We start from the raw sequence: 13758 nt of genomic DNA, 5'->3' as shown, positions 1-13758 counted from the left end.
CACAAGAGAGCCTGCTTTCTCTTTTTCTCTCCTTCTCTGTCCCTCCCATGTGAGAATACAGTGAGAAGGCAGCTGTCTACAAGCCAGGAAGTGGGCTTTCACTGGACAGCATATCTGCTGGTGCTTTGATATTAGACTTCCCAGCCACTAGAGCTGTGAGAAAAAACAATTTGTTATCTAAGCCACTCTCCGGTACTTTTGTTGCAACAGGCACAACTGACTAAGACACTCGCTTATCCTTGATTTAGTTATATATAACCACACCCTCTTTGGCTGCCTTTTTATCTCACCCCTAAGAACACTGAGGTTTACTTAGCTTTTGCCAGAATCTTTCAGATAAAAGTCTCTTGGTTGCCATTCTGGCTTTGCTAGTGTTTATGATTATCTACTTTGCCCATGACAGTTAAGCGCTGTCACTTTGTCTTGGTACTACAGAACTGTATCACCCTTTCCGTGGCCAGCACCACTATACCCCAGATGATGTGCACCTCCTTAGACAGTGTGCCTGGATAACAGCAGTAACTTTATTTTGCTGAATTAGAAGATGGTACAAAACCCTGAACACGTCAGGGCACTTCCCTAACGTAAATGGCAGACTTTCAGAATTTTGTCTGGTTTGTAGGTTTGAGAGAAAACACACAATCCTAAGACTTCCACCCCAAGACGGAGTCAGGGGAATGGAGAAGGAATGTATCTTTAGGAAAGGTCTGAGATACCTCCCAGAATCTCTAGCTGGGCTGACAGGTCAAGATCTTTTCCTGAAGCCAGTCAGTAAAGACTGGGGGAAGTGGTAGCTTCTTCAAATGTGAAGGCACTAGCAATGCAAAATTCCAAAAAATTAAGGAAGCATGACACCATCAAAGGAACAAAATAAAGCTCCAGTGGCTAATCTTAAAGAAATGGAGATCTGCATGCCTGACAAAGAAATCAAAAATAGTCTACGTAAGGAAGCTCAGTGAGCTACAAGAAAACACAGATAGACAAGTAAAAAAAAATCTGGAAAACAATACATAAAAAAAAGGAAGCTTCAAGAAAAGATAGAAGTCATGAAAAGAAACAAACACAAATTCTGGGGCTGAATAATGCAATGACTGAACTGAAAAATTCAACAGAGAGATTCAAGCGGAAGAATTAATTAGTGAACACAAAGACATAATTTGGAATTATCTAGAGAGAGATAAAAAGCAAGAAAAAAAAAATGAGTGAGTGATGAAAGTCTATGAGTCTTGTAAAACACCAGAAAACAAAATAATATAAGCATTATGGGAGCCCCAGACAGACACAAAAGATAAAGGAGCAGGAAACTGATTTAAAGTAATTGTGAGAGACAACTTCCTAAAACTTTGAGGGCAGTGAGTGAGGGGAATGGATGTCAAAATCTAGAAGCCCAAATAATTCGACTGACCATGAAAAAATCTTAAGTGAGACACATTATAATCAAATGGAAAAGAGAGACTTTTGAAAGCAGCAGGAGAAAGGTGACTCATCACATATAAAGGAGCCCCATAAAACTAGCATATTTCACAGCAGAGACCTTGCAGACCAGAAGAGTGGGATGATATATTCAAAGTGTTGGAAGAAAAAGCCTACCATGGAAGAATACTTTACTTGATAAACCAGAAATAAAGGTGAGATAATCACTTTCCTTAAAAAAACAAAAGCTGATGAAATTTGTCAGTATAGACCTGCTTACAAGAAATTCTAAAGGGAGCTCTTCAAATTTAATGGCAGAATGCTAATCAGCAACATGAAGACATATGAAAAATAAAACATACTGGTAAAGGCAAATATATAATTAAATTCAGAACAGCCTAATACTGTAATGGTGTTGTGTAAATCACTTTTAACTCCAGAACAAGTGCTAAAAAGAAGAGTACGAAAAATAATTATAGCTATAATAATCTGTTAGTGAACAAATTAAAAATATGTAAATTTGACATCAATAAAGTAAAATGGGGGAGGAGATGTAAAAGTATGAGTATTGAGTATTGTATGCAATGCACTAAGTTGTAACCAGCTTACAATAACTAGAAGGTGGGATGCCTGGGTGACACAGCGGTTAAGCATCTGTCTTCGGCTCAGGGTGTGATCCTGGCGTTCTGGGATCGAGCCCCACATCAGGCTCCTCTGCTAGGAGCCTGCTTCTTCCTCTCCCACTCCCCCTGCTTGTGTTCCCTCTCTTGCTGGCTGTCTCTCTCTGTCAAATAAATAAATAAAATCTTAAAAAAAAAATAACTAGAAGGTGTTTTATGTAAGCCTCCTAGTAACCACAAAGAAAAACATCTGATAAATACACAAAAGATATAGAAAAAGGAATGAGAGCATACCACTACAAAAAAATCATCAAATCACAAAGGAACAGCGAGACAGGAAGAAAGGAACTTCAAATAGTCAGAAAACAATGAGCAAAATGACAACAAAATGGCAATAGTAAGTAATTACCTATTAGTTATCCTAATATAAATGGACTAAATTCTCCAATCAAAGGTACATAGTGTCTGAATGGATGAAGTAATAAGATTCAACAATATGCTACCTACAGGAGACTGACTTTACCTTCAAGGATACATACAGGTTTCAGGTGAAGGGATGGATAAAGATGTTCTATGCCAATGAAAACCAGAAAAAGTAGGGATAGCTATGCTTATATTAGAGAAAATAGGCTTTAAGTAAAAATCTTTAACTTTAAAAGAATGTCACTATCTAATGGTAAAGGAGTCAATTCATCAAGAGGATATAACACTTGCAAATATTTACGCATCCAACATCGGAGCACCTAAATATGCAGAGTAGATATTAACGGAAGTGAAGGAGAAGTAGAAAACAACACAGCAGTTGTAGGGAACTGTCATACCCCACCCTGAAAAATGGGTAGAGCGTTCTGACATAAAATCAATAAGGAAACAGTGCACTTGAACAACACTGTAGACCAAATGGCCTAACAGACATGTGCAGAACATTCCTTCCAACAAAACACGTTCTTCTCAAGCACACAGAGAATATTCCATAGGATAATTCATAATTTTTTAAAAATGCTAGTTTTACAAAAATTACCTCAATACAGAATTTCTTCAGAAACTGGATTTGAAGTAAATTAGGATTCCTTTGTCAGAAACTCTGCAGAACCCACGGGAAGGAATGCATGTACCTCTCAGGAACTATGGTGTTAGAAACTTGAACTAGGTGAGGAGTATAATTCTCTCTCTTTCTCCCTCTGCTTCTGCCTCATTCTTTCCAAGATGGGTGCATTAGTCAGCGTTCCTCAGAGAAACAGGGAGAGAGAGAGAGTAGGGAGGAGAAAGGGGGTGGGAGAGAGAGAGATTTAAAGAATTGGCTTACGTGTTTGCAGAGGCTTGGCGAGTCCAGATTCTGCAGGGTGGGCAAGCCCTAGAGACCCAGAGAAGAGTAGCAGTTTGCTGAAGATAGTTTGCTATAGAACTCACTTTCCCAGGTCACTCTTTTTCAATCAAGGCCTTCAAATGATTTGACAAGGCCCAACCACAGATGGAGGGTAATTTACTTTACTGAAGGTCTACTCATTTAAATGTTAATCTTTTCTAAAAAAAATATCTGTACAGAAATATCTACAGTAATATTTAACTGAATACCTGGGAATGATGTCCAAATCAAGTTGATACATAAAATTAGCAGTCACAGTAGGAAAAATGGGGGAAAAGAGGGACGAAATATACTTCTCAATTTGGTTCCGAATTCTCATGAAAGTAAATCATTTGTGTAGCTGGGTGAGGCCCACCACTGGATTAAACAACTTTAATCCTGGGGGTGTCATCTGGAGAAAGCACTACTCAGCCCAGCTCACGGGAGGTACCCATGATGGACCAGTCCACGGTGGCTGGGAAAGAGGTGGAAGTAGGGTTACCTTGGACCAAATGGTTGTCAATTACAGCAAGGTGTCTCATAAATGGGAGATCTTGATTAAGAGCTCAGAATGTAATTTTCAAGTGTTAACGTGTATTTCCCCTTGATGGAATAACTTCTAATTTCTGTTTTGCAAAGGTTTTTGTGGACTTTAGTTACAATTCAGATTTTCTATCATGGTGTCTGTTGGATTTGTGGATACATAGTGGTTTATACTCCATTTAGGCACCTAAAATTGACTTCTTTTACTCTTCTCTGAATATTTTCTAGCTTCACCATATGGTTCACCTGTGGAAGGAAATCAGAGCAGGCTCATACCTCCTGCAGAAGGTAATATGCTTTTTAACGTTTTCTAGAGGCCAGTAGGAAAGGGAGGATATGTGGAACTGCCTTAGAAACAGAGCTGAGGGTCTGGTCAGGGGCCAGCCTTGAGGGCAGGTGCAGAGTGTGGTGATCTGAATGCTGTGGTGTGAGGGACCCTGAGTGACCCGGCGCTTCTCCCCCAAGGCAGTTCAATTCCACGTGGAGATTATGGAGCTCTCTCTAGCAGGCTCTGTGCCAGGCTTTGTGGGGACACAGATGAGCGAGGCGAGCTAGACTCTTCAGGGGAGAGAAAGATTTTCATGGACAGAGCGCTGGGCAGGCACCCAGGCTGCAAGAACCGTGCCGGGAGCGCCGAGATAGGCAGTCGTGCCTGCTGGTTCCTTTCTGAAATGTGGGCGCGACAGGGGGTGGTAAGGTTGCCAAGGGGAGTCCATTTGAAAAGGGAGCTTTGGAAGCCAGGACGAAGACATGTCAGCGTTGTCTTCGGGCAGTGAGCGATCTCTGAAGGGGGTCGGAGTGGAGGGGATCACCCCTGTGTGCCAGGCATGCACCTGGCTGCAAGGTAAGGCAGGAACTGAGGAGAGGAGGGTTTTGAGACGGAGCCAGACAGCAGGAGGCTTGTGTAGTAACCCAGGCGTGGTGATGGGTCTCCAACTAGGGTATGGCAGTGAGAGCAGAAGGAAAAGGGGTTTGTCTGTGTGCGCGAGGCTGCAGGAGACCGGAGGGGAGCCAGAGACAGGTGCAGCCGCGCTGGGACGTGACTGCTGGTTCTGGAGCAAACACGGGAATCTACCCGCGCTCCCTCTGTGAAGCAGGAGGGGACATCACCGCAGCTGATCACAGGGGCGCGTGGAGATTGTATGTGGTGGACGGGCGCCAACCCACTGAGGGCTGGGGAGTGACTGGCCGTTGGTAAACGATCGCCACAGGCGTGGGGAGAGAGAGAAGAGGATTAGGGAAGGGTGAGTAACAGTCTTCACATAAGAGGTGTCATCACAGGTGAAGGGGCATCGCTGGAGGGTCAGAGAGCCCAGAGAGGTGAAAGAGCAGAGTCCGCCCTTGGGGCTTGGGAGCCTCCCTGTTGGATCCGCCCTTATTAAAATGTGTATGTTTATTTGATCCACCCACAGTTCCTTTAAAGAATAGAGTCAGGTCTTGAGAATAAGTATCAGGCAAAATATTAAAGCCTCGGACGGTTCACAAGCTGAGGTACCAACAGAGAGCACACCCCGTGCTCCTCACCTCTGTCTGGGTTCATCTTCAGCACCCCGCCCTTGGGCACCTGTATGCTCGCCCACACCCACCTCCAGCAGTTCTCCGAGCTCCTGTGCTGCCTCAGGCGGCTAAGCCTTGGCCCAGTCGCAGGTTCCCTGTGAGCAAGGTGGGGAGCCACCTGCAGTGGGGGAAGGAGCATGGGTGTAACTGGCCCTCAGAGCTGCTCTAACATCTCCCCCTCCTTGCTTCCTGTAGTTGTGGGATCTTGATTTGGTTGTGACGTGCAAGGGCTTGAGTCCATCCCAGAAGAGGCAAATGAACCAAAAGAGGAGAGGGGAGGAGAGATCTCACATACAGAGTTTTATCACTCAGGAGCTTCACCGGCATAACAACCTAGCCCCACAGCTGGTTCTGCTCATGTTAAAGTGATGAGCTCCCTGCCACTCACCTGGCTTACAGGTATGTGGTAGCTGACGACCCTAATCCTCTCTCAGCAGCCCCTCCCAGGCATGGATGCATTACGTGTGTTTATGGGAGAGCTGGGGCTTCTGTATTGGACAGTAATTGTAGGTTGCAGGGCTTACGTTTTATACTAAAGATGGGCAAAAGCAGTGAACTTCCTCATTTAATCCTCATAATTAGGTGAAAGTACAGAAACAAAATCTGTGAGCAGTTCACAGTGGGACTGTTTGGCAATGTACGTTTGACTCAGTAGGAAAGAAGGAAGGAAGGCAGAAGGAAGGAAGGGAGGGAGGGAGGGAGGGAGGAAGGAAGGAAGGAAAGAAGAAAGGAAGGAAGATCTGTTGATTTTACTGACTTTGTGATTCTCCAAATAAAAAATAGCTTAAGAAAGTCCAGTTTGTTCAACCTGAATGCCATCTTAGGCTTTCTATTTATGTTTGTCCGAAGCGGCACCTTTCAGGATAGGCATTTCGTTCTGATAATACTGATTTATTCTCTCTAATCCAAAATTAGGAGGAGAAAACCACATCACCCATTTTTCCACTTCCTGTCCTGAGGAGCGAGAGTTACAAGATAAATCTAGTAGTTTCTATGACCAAAAGATTAGATTTAGATGACTTTGTCCTTTATATTCTGTTTTCTTGTTTGTTTTATACAAAACTTGTGAAGCAATTTTAAACCTTTAAAATATTTTCATACATATAATGACTATAGTTTATCTAGTAACACAGAATATAGGAGACAGATGTTTTCATCTTTAGATTAGGTTTATCAGGTTATATGCATTTGTTCATGTTTAATTTTTCAGTAAGCCTAATATTTTTGGAATAAGATCACCAGCAAAGTCATGTTCTAGTACACCTTATGCAATATGTTGTGGAAAAATTAACACATGACGTTCCTTATCAAGCTTTTCTTTCATCGTTCTCCTTGTGTGTGTGTCCAGATAACACTTCTCTGTCTGTACTTGTGGACACAAAGGTTGTGCTCGCTTGTCCTCCTGTCAGCTTGGAAAATGTGCTGATAATAAGGTGGGACATAAACCTCAGAGGCAAGCCTTCCTGCGCCAGAGCCTACAGGAGAGATAACAATGAGACCAGTGAAAGAAACTGTACTGATGAGAGAATCTCCTGGGAGTCCAGACCTGATCTGAATCCTGCCCTTCAGATTGGTCCCGTGGCCACGACCCATGAAGGATATTACAGGTGTGAAGTGGCCACACAGGAAGGGAATTTCGGTCTTGGATATCACCTCCAAGTGTCAGGTAAGGAGCATCACATCCTGTGGTATGTCAGGGAAGCAGCTCCGGGACTGAACCAAATGTCTCCCTATATTCCATATCCTGTGGGTAAGACCAAAGCCTTTTCCTGTGCGTCTCTGCAGTGCCCCCTGAGGTGACCCTGTTTCGAGGCAGCAATGGAAGTATCGTGTGCAGGGCAGCTGCAGGGAAGCCAGCTGCCCAGATCTCCTGGTCCCCACTGGGAGACTGTCACACTGTGGAACAACAGTTGGGCAATGGCGCCGTGACCGTCCAGAGCACATGCCAGTGGGAGGATGGCCAGGTGTCTAATGTGTCCTGCTCTGTCTCCCATGTGACTGGCAACAAGAGTTTGTCCTTAGACTTGAATCAAGGTAATTACCTGTTTCTGTTTTTGTTTTTTGAGTACTGAACTTGATGCTCAACATTTTATTCCATAGATTATGAGTAACCAAGAACAAAGTAAGGAAGCTTGTGCTACCAATTTGAAAACATTCTCTAAAACTTAGCTGGGTAATACTTTAATATGCTAGGGAATTAATTCCTATTCCTTTATCAAATAGAAGGAATAAACTTAATAACTTCTTACCAGTACATTCTCTAAATATCTTGTATTCTGGAAGACACAAAAATTTTGTTAACTTTTACCTTGAGATTAATAGTCATATAAAATAACAATACTTTTATATAATAGAACAAAGCTGATTCAGTAGATAGACAAGAGCAATAATTATGTAGCAGTCACCTCTTTTTGTTACTCCGAGTAAGAGACAAGTTTCCTTCCTCTCTCCCTTATCATCTGAAACCTATATATCAATTCATTTGCCAAAGATTTATTGAATGTTATAATGTGTTTGTTGCTGTCATGTAAAGATGAAAAGACAAGGTCCATGTCTTCATATCATTGCAGGCAGTATAACCTGGTGGTTAGAAGCAAAGTCTTTGGAATAATATGGCTTCTCCTTCACCAGCTGTGTGACTTGGAACAATATTTAATTTCTCTGTCTCATGGCTTTTTTAAAAAATTGAGATATAATTGACATATAATACTAAATTAGTTTCAGGTGTACAATATAATGATTTGATATTTGTATATATTGAAAAAGGATCACTACAATTAGTTTAATGTCTCATGGCTTCTTCATTTGTTAATGGGATGTTAGAACCCACCCCACAGACGTTATCATGATAATTAAAAGAATAACATATTTACTTAGCCTAGTGGCCATCACATAGTTGGTATTCAATAAACTTTAGCTACTATATTTACTATACTAACAAATGTTACCTTTTATATTAATAAATATTAGCTATTATGTTGATCATATTAATACATATTAGCTATTACATTCATTATTACATTATTAAGATCATCATATCCTATTAATTATTCTTCATAACATCTCTTACAGTAAATTTTTTTTGCAACAGCTTTATTGAAATCTGATTTATATGCCATACAATTCACCCATTTAAAGTGTAGCCCTTAGTGGTCTTTGGGACATTCGGAGTTGTGCAACCATCACCACAATCAATTTTAGAACATATTCAGCACTCCACAAAGAGACCTCTATCCTTTAGTTATCACTCTCTAATCCCAGAATTCCTCCAGCTTTAGGTAGCCACTAATCTACTTTCTGTATATAGATTTTCCTACTTTGGACATTTCACATAAATGGAACCGTATAATATGTGCCTTTTGTTACTCCCTTCTTTCACTTGGGGTAATAACTTCAAGCATCATCCATGCTGTAGCATGTACTAATACATTCACTTCTAGGCGTTATTTTCCATTATCAATCTCCCACCAACTCTAGGCTCTTATTTTATACTTCTTGTCTTTAGACATATGCATTTATCTGCAGTCCCACTTGACTTTCCCTTCCATAGACCAAATATTCAACCTATACTCTATACTTGTTTTTCCCTTCCCATGTCCCGAGGCTTTGCTTCAGTAACTACCCTTGCTCTCTCCACGTCTTTTTTATTCCACAAATCCTTCCCCTAAGGCCGATTATATGAACACGACTCTTCCTTCTGAGCATAAAAGTAGAGGCTATGACTTCTTTAAACTCTTAGCTCTTGCCTTTCACTCATCCAAGATTTTTTAAAAAGAAGAATCTATATTCATTGTCTCTTCGATGTCACCTCACATCTACTCCTTAACTCTCTTGCATCTTTCCGCACAGGAAGCGTTCTAATGAAAAGCTGAAGATCTCTCAAATGCCAAACAAAATACAAAATTTTAATTTGTAGTTACTAATTATCTTCTTTGTGGTATTTGGTACGGTTTTTCCTCTTTTCTCACCTATTTTCCTCCCATAATCATTTAGTTCTCTTCTCAACCTTCAGTAAACTTAGTCTTCTTAATAGTTTTCCGTCTATTCATTCCATGAAGGAAGGCATTTCTCTGAGTTTCATAATTGACTGTTTTCTTTTCACCTTGACCCCTATTCCTTGAAGGATCTCATCCATACATATGGCTCCAACCACCGCCTAATGCTTGACCCTCAAATCTGTATTTTTAGCCCAGATTTCTCTCCTTGGCTATGCCATGATCAAAACCAATTTCCAACTGAATGGCTTCACATGCACATGAATCATCAAGGGCACCTCAACTTGCATATTCCTAAAAAGGAATTCCTCTTCTCTACCCCTTCAAATCTCCATACTTATATTTTGTCTTGATAAATGACTCAAGCCAGAAAATTAAAGCTATCCTACAATATCACTCTTTCTTATTTCCCATATTCAAAATCAGTCACTATGTTCTGTTGATTTTATCTTAATTTTTTCCCTTAAATCTAGACCTTTATCTTTCCTTTGCATTAGTTGAGCACATGGTCATCTCTCACCAGAATTATTGCAATTTTCTTGTAACAGGTCTTCTGGCTCCTAACTTACTTCCTTCCAATTTATCACCTACACTGTTACCGTAGTGACTTTTCTAAAATGAAAAATACACCCCTCCCTACTTAAATGCCCCCAGTCACTTCTCTGTGTCCCTTGGAGATCTAAACCCCTTTAATCTGCCACTCTCCTTAGTCTCATGTCTTGCTGATCTTCAGCCTGTACCCCATGCATGTGGGCCTCTTTGGGCTCCTCAAAAGTGTTATTCTTTCTTTCTTTTTTTTTTTTTTTTAAGAATAGGGATTTTATTTACTTCTTTTTTTTTTTTAAATTTTATTTATTTAAGTGACAGAGAGATAGCCAGCGAGAGAGGGAACACAGCAGGGGAGTGGGAGAGGAAGAAGCAAGCTCCCAGCGGAGGAGCCCGATGCGGGACTCGATCCCGGAACACCGGGATCACGCCCTGGGCCGAAGGCAGACGCTTAACGACTGCGCTACCCAGGCGCCCCAAAAGTGTTATTCTTTCTTATTCTTCTGTACATGCAATTGTACATTGTACATGCAATTTCCACCTCTCTACAATTTACTTCTTTCCTCATACTCTCTTATTCCATTTGCTCAATTCCTATTGAATTTTTTAAAAAGATTTATTTATTTATTTGAGATAGAGAGAGAGCTAGAACGAGTAAGGTTGGGGGGGAAGGCAGAGGGAGAGAGAGAATCCCTGCTGAGCACAGAGCCTGCTGCAGGGCTAGATCTCATGACCCTGAGATCAGAACCTGAGCTGAAATCAAGAGTTGCACGCTTAACTGACAGCCACCCATGCATCCCTCCTATTGAAGTTTTAAGGCTTAGAAACTGGGATAATTTTCTTTCACCCTGCAGTTTGGTTAGCTGTTCCTACTCTGTGCTCATGTAATGCCTCACATATGCCTCTGAGTTCTTTATAGTCCTGTAATTGACTGTAACTTCTCTGACTCCCAGTGCGAGGTAAACTCCTTGAGAGTAAGAACCATAGTCCTCATTTGTATATCCAGGGCCTGACACAGTGCCTGACATACACAAAAAGCTACAGAACTAGGTTCAGATCATCAGATCATCACAGACTTCATCTCTATGTACCCCACTCTATGCTTTATCACATTTGATTTAAGTTAATGGGTTCTTCAAATTTTTGTTCAAATTGTTTCTTTCCCTTGGGAAGTTCTTCCTTCTTTTCTTAACCTACTTAATCCTGTTATTGGCAAGGCTCAATTCAAATCCCACTTCACCCTAACCTCCCAGTTGGAGTTGATTCAGTTTTCTTATTCCTGAGATGATTTACAATCTGTAATGCTCACTAGCACTGATTGCTCTCTTATAAGCGATCTTTTCATTTGTATGGATCTGATGTCTCCAATTGGATTGTGAGTCTTTTGAGCTCAGGCTGAGACCATGTCTTCTTCTTCCCTGACAGTGCATACAAAGGAGGTCGTCTGACATTCTTCTAGTTTAGTATTTGAGCTGTTTATTGAACAGGATGACATGACTTTTGGGGCCAAAAGTCAGAATAGTACTTAAAGTTTACTCTTGGTTGCCATTTTCATAGCAGAAATAAACTTCAGAATGATAGTCTTACTTAGTCTCATTTTATCTTTTCAACAATTCTTGGGGCCATTTTACAGATGAATAAATGAAAGTAAGACGACATAAAATACCCTACTAAAGGGGTGACAACAACTCAGTGACAAAATTACTTCACTATGTGGAAAATATCAGATGGTGCTCAAAATATGAATACTACCCTAGAACACTAACATTTGCACAGGAAGTTAGACAGCCTATTTCCTTTTTTTTTTCTTATAAAACTGGGAAGTGTTAGCAATGTTTACTTTGCATTTATTCATTTAGAAAATATTGAAAATCTACCATGTTATAAACGCACAGTTCCTAAACTCTGTCATGAAAGAATATCTTAACAGCATTTGAATTGCATCTAGAAGGTGTTTTGATTATGATAGTCGGTGAACTTTTAAGAATATTTTAAAGGCCTCTTTTAAACAACTGACCTACTTTGCTCATTGGAAGAATCCTTGAAATGGCTCTTTACCTCTGCCTGTGTTGCCTGTATTTAAAGGTGTCATAACTCTGGAATTTCCAGCATCAGCTTTACTGATCATTCTCTATGTGAAATTCTCTCTATTCTGGGTTATCCTGGTCATCGTGGGATGCAGCTACTTCCAGAGAATAAATGATTGCAGGTAGGAAATGAAGTCTAAAAATATATAGACTCATTAGAAAGAAAACATCACTGTAAGGCTTTAAGTTTACAATGTCCTGGGAACAGCCTGATGCATTTTTTGGCACATTGTTTGTTCCCCTAGCCCTTGCTTTGATGTATAAGCTTTGTTAACACCTGGGAGCCCAGGAAGAGATGCCTTCAGCACTGGGGGCAAAAGCTTCTGTTTCATTACAGTACTTTCCTGAGAGATAGCTTGTCCTGAGCCACCCTTCAAGAATTCTGTGGGGGAAATGAAGTTCAACTGGTGCTTCTTACGTGTATACTCCCTAGTGTCTATGCCTTGGAAGGTTTGTATTCATTGCACTAATTATATATTTTATGGTTTTTTTTATAGACCATGAATATTGAAAAATCTGGAAGTCAATTTAGATTTGATGAAACATCATGAAGATCAGCCTTTGGGTTCAGCATCTAACTCAGCTGCTCCTATTACTATTTGATACCTTTGTGTTTATGTGAATCACTGTGATAGTTGGCAAATCCTGTTTCAAACTCTTAGCATATGTGTATTTATACACATGCCAAAGCTTGCTGCCTGCCATCATAAATGCCTGGGATGACTCATCTACTTTCCTCTTTGCCTTACTGAGTTCAGATTTGCAAACAAGAAGTAGCCCTGCTTCTCAGCCTAAAGAGGAAGATGGCTCAGCAAATGGCAAATTACAATGCTTTGCAGTTTTTCTACACCCTTTTGGGTTCTTTGGATAGTGCTTTCATACTTGCTTCTTATTTCCTCTGCCCTTTAAAGATGCTAAGTAATGTTGCAATGTCAGAAGTCACTGCAAACACTGCCTTCCGGTTGACCTGTAGCCAACCTCCCATCCCTTTCTTGCTTGCTAGAAATTAATACACGTTTGGCTTGATCATTGAATAAATGGCTAGAAGTCATTTTTAGCAGTACCTTTATTTTTGAAGAAATTATAAGCTGATCCCAAATAAGGAGCTCTTAGAGTTCCTGTGCTGAATGTCACCTCAACTTTTAGAGCTCTACTGTCTCAATTCTCTCTTGTCTGTACTCCAGGTTGGAATGGATTAATGGTGATGAAAACCCAACATCTTCTAGGGCCACTGTAAACTGGAACCCTGTCTTCATTGGTACATATGGTAATCCTGTAGGAAAAAGTATCCTTCAATTTAAAGGAAAAATTTCTTCTGTAAGGTGGCAGGTGATTCAGGCTATTATTTTTAGCAAGGCTCAAAGGAAGAAAATGAATGCATATCACTATCCCAAAGACAATATATAAGTAGGATAGTCTAATTGTTGAAACAAACAACCTCCCAATCTCAGTGTATTCAGACCACAAAAGTTTAATTCTTGCTCACTTCATATCCCAGGGCAGGTTGGTAGATCTAGGACAGGGAACAAGAGCGGTTCTACTCCAAGGTAGCACGTTATCCTATAACTCTGCCCTTCTCAGAGTATTCTCCATTCAGCTGGTAAATGGGAAGGAGAGAGAGAGAGAGAGAGAGAGAGAGAGAGAGAGAGAGA

General features: G+C 40.8%; 1 protein-coding gene across 1 annotated transcript in view; it reads left to right on the top strand.

Annotated features, from left to right (window-relative positions):
- The first annotated feature begins 848 nt into the window (after nt 1-848).
- Nucleotides 849-13758, top strand: part of LOC103677361 (cell surface glycoprotein CD200 receptor 2-like) — a 14518-nt gene continuing 1608 nt past the window's right edge. The window contains exons 1-6 of the mRNA XM_040621721.1: nt 849-942; nt 4150-4209; nt 6827-7144; nt 7264-7512; nt 12105-12228; nt 13291-13373. Of these exons, the coding sequence (XP_040477655.1) occupies nt 849-942; nt 4150-4209; nt 6827-7144; nt 7264-7512; nt 12105-12228; nt 13291-13373 (928 nt within the window). The remainder of the gene's footprint in view (nt 943-4149; nt 4210-6826; nt 7145-7263; nt 7513-12104; nt 12229-13290; nt 13374-13758) is intronic.

This window comes from Ursus maritimus, unplaced genomic scaffold (assembly GCF_017311325.1).
Source record: "Ursus maritimus isolate PB19 unplaced genomic scaffold, ASM1731132v1 scaffold_4, whole genome shotgun sequence".
Classification (NCBI taxonomy): Eukaryota; Metazoa; Chordata; class Mammalia; order Carnivora; family Ursidae; genus Ursus; species Ursus maritimus.
The sequence above is the reverse complement of the archived record's forward strand: the minus strand, read 5'-3'. Positions and strand labels throughout refer to the sequence as shown.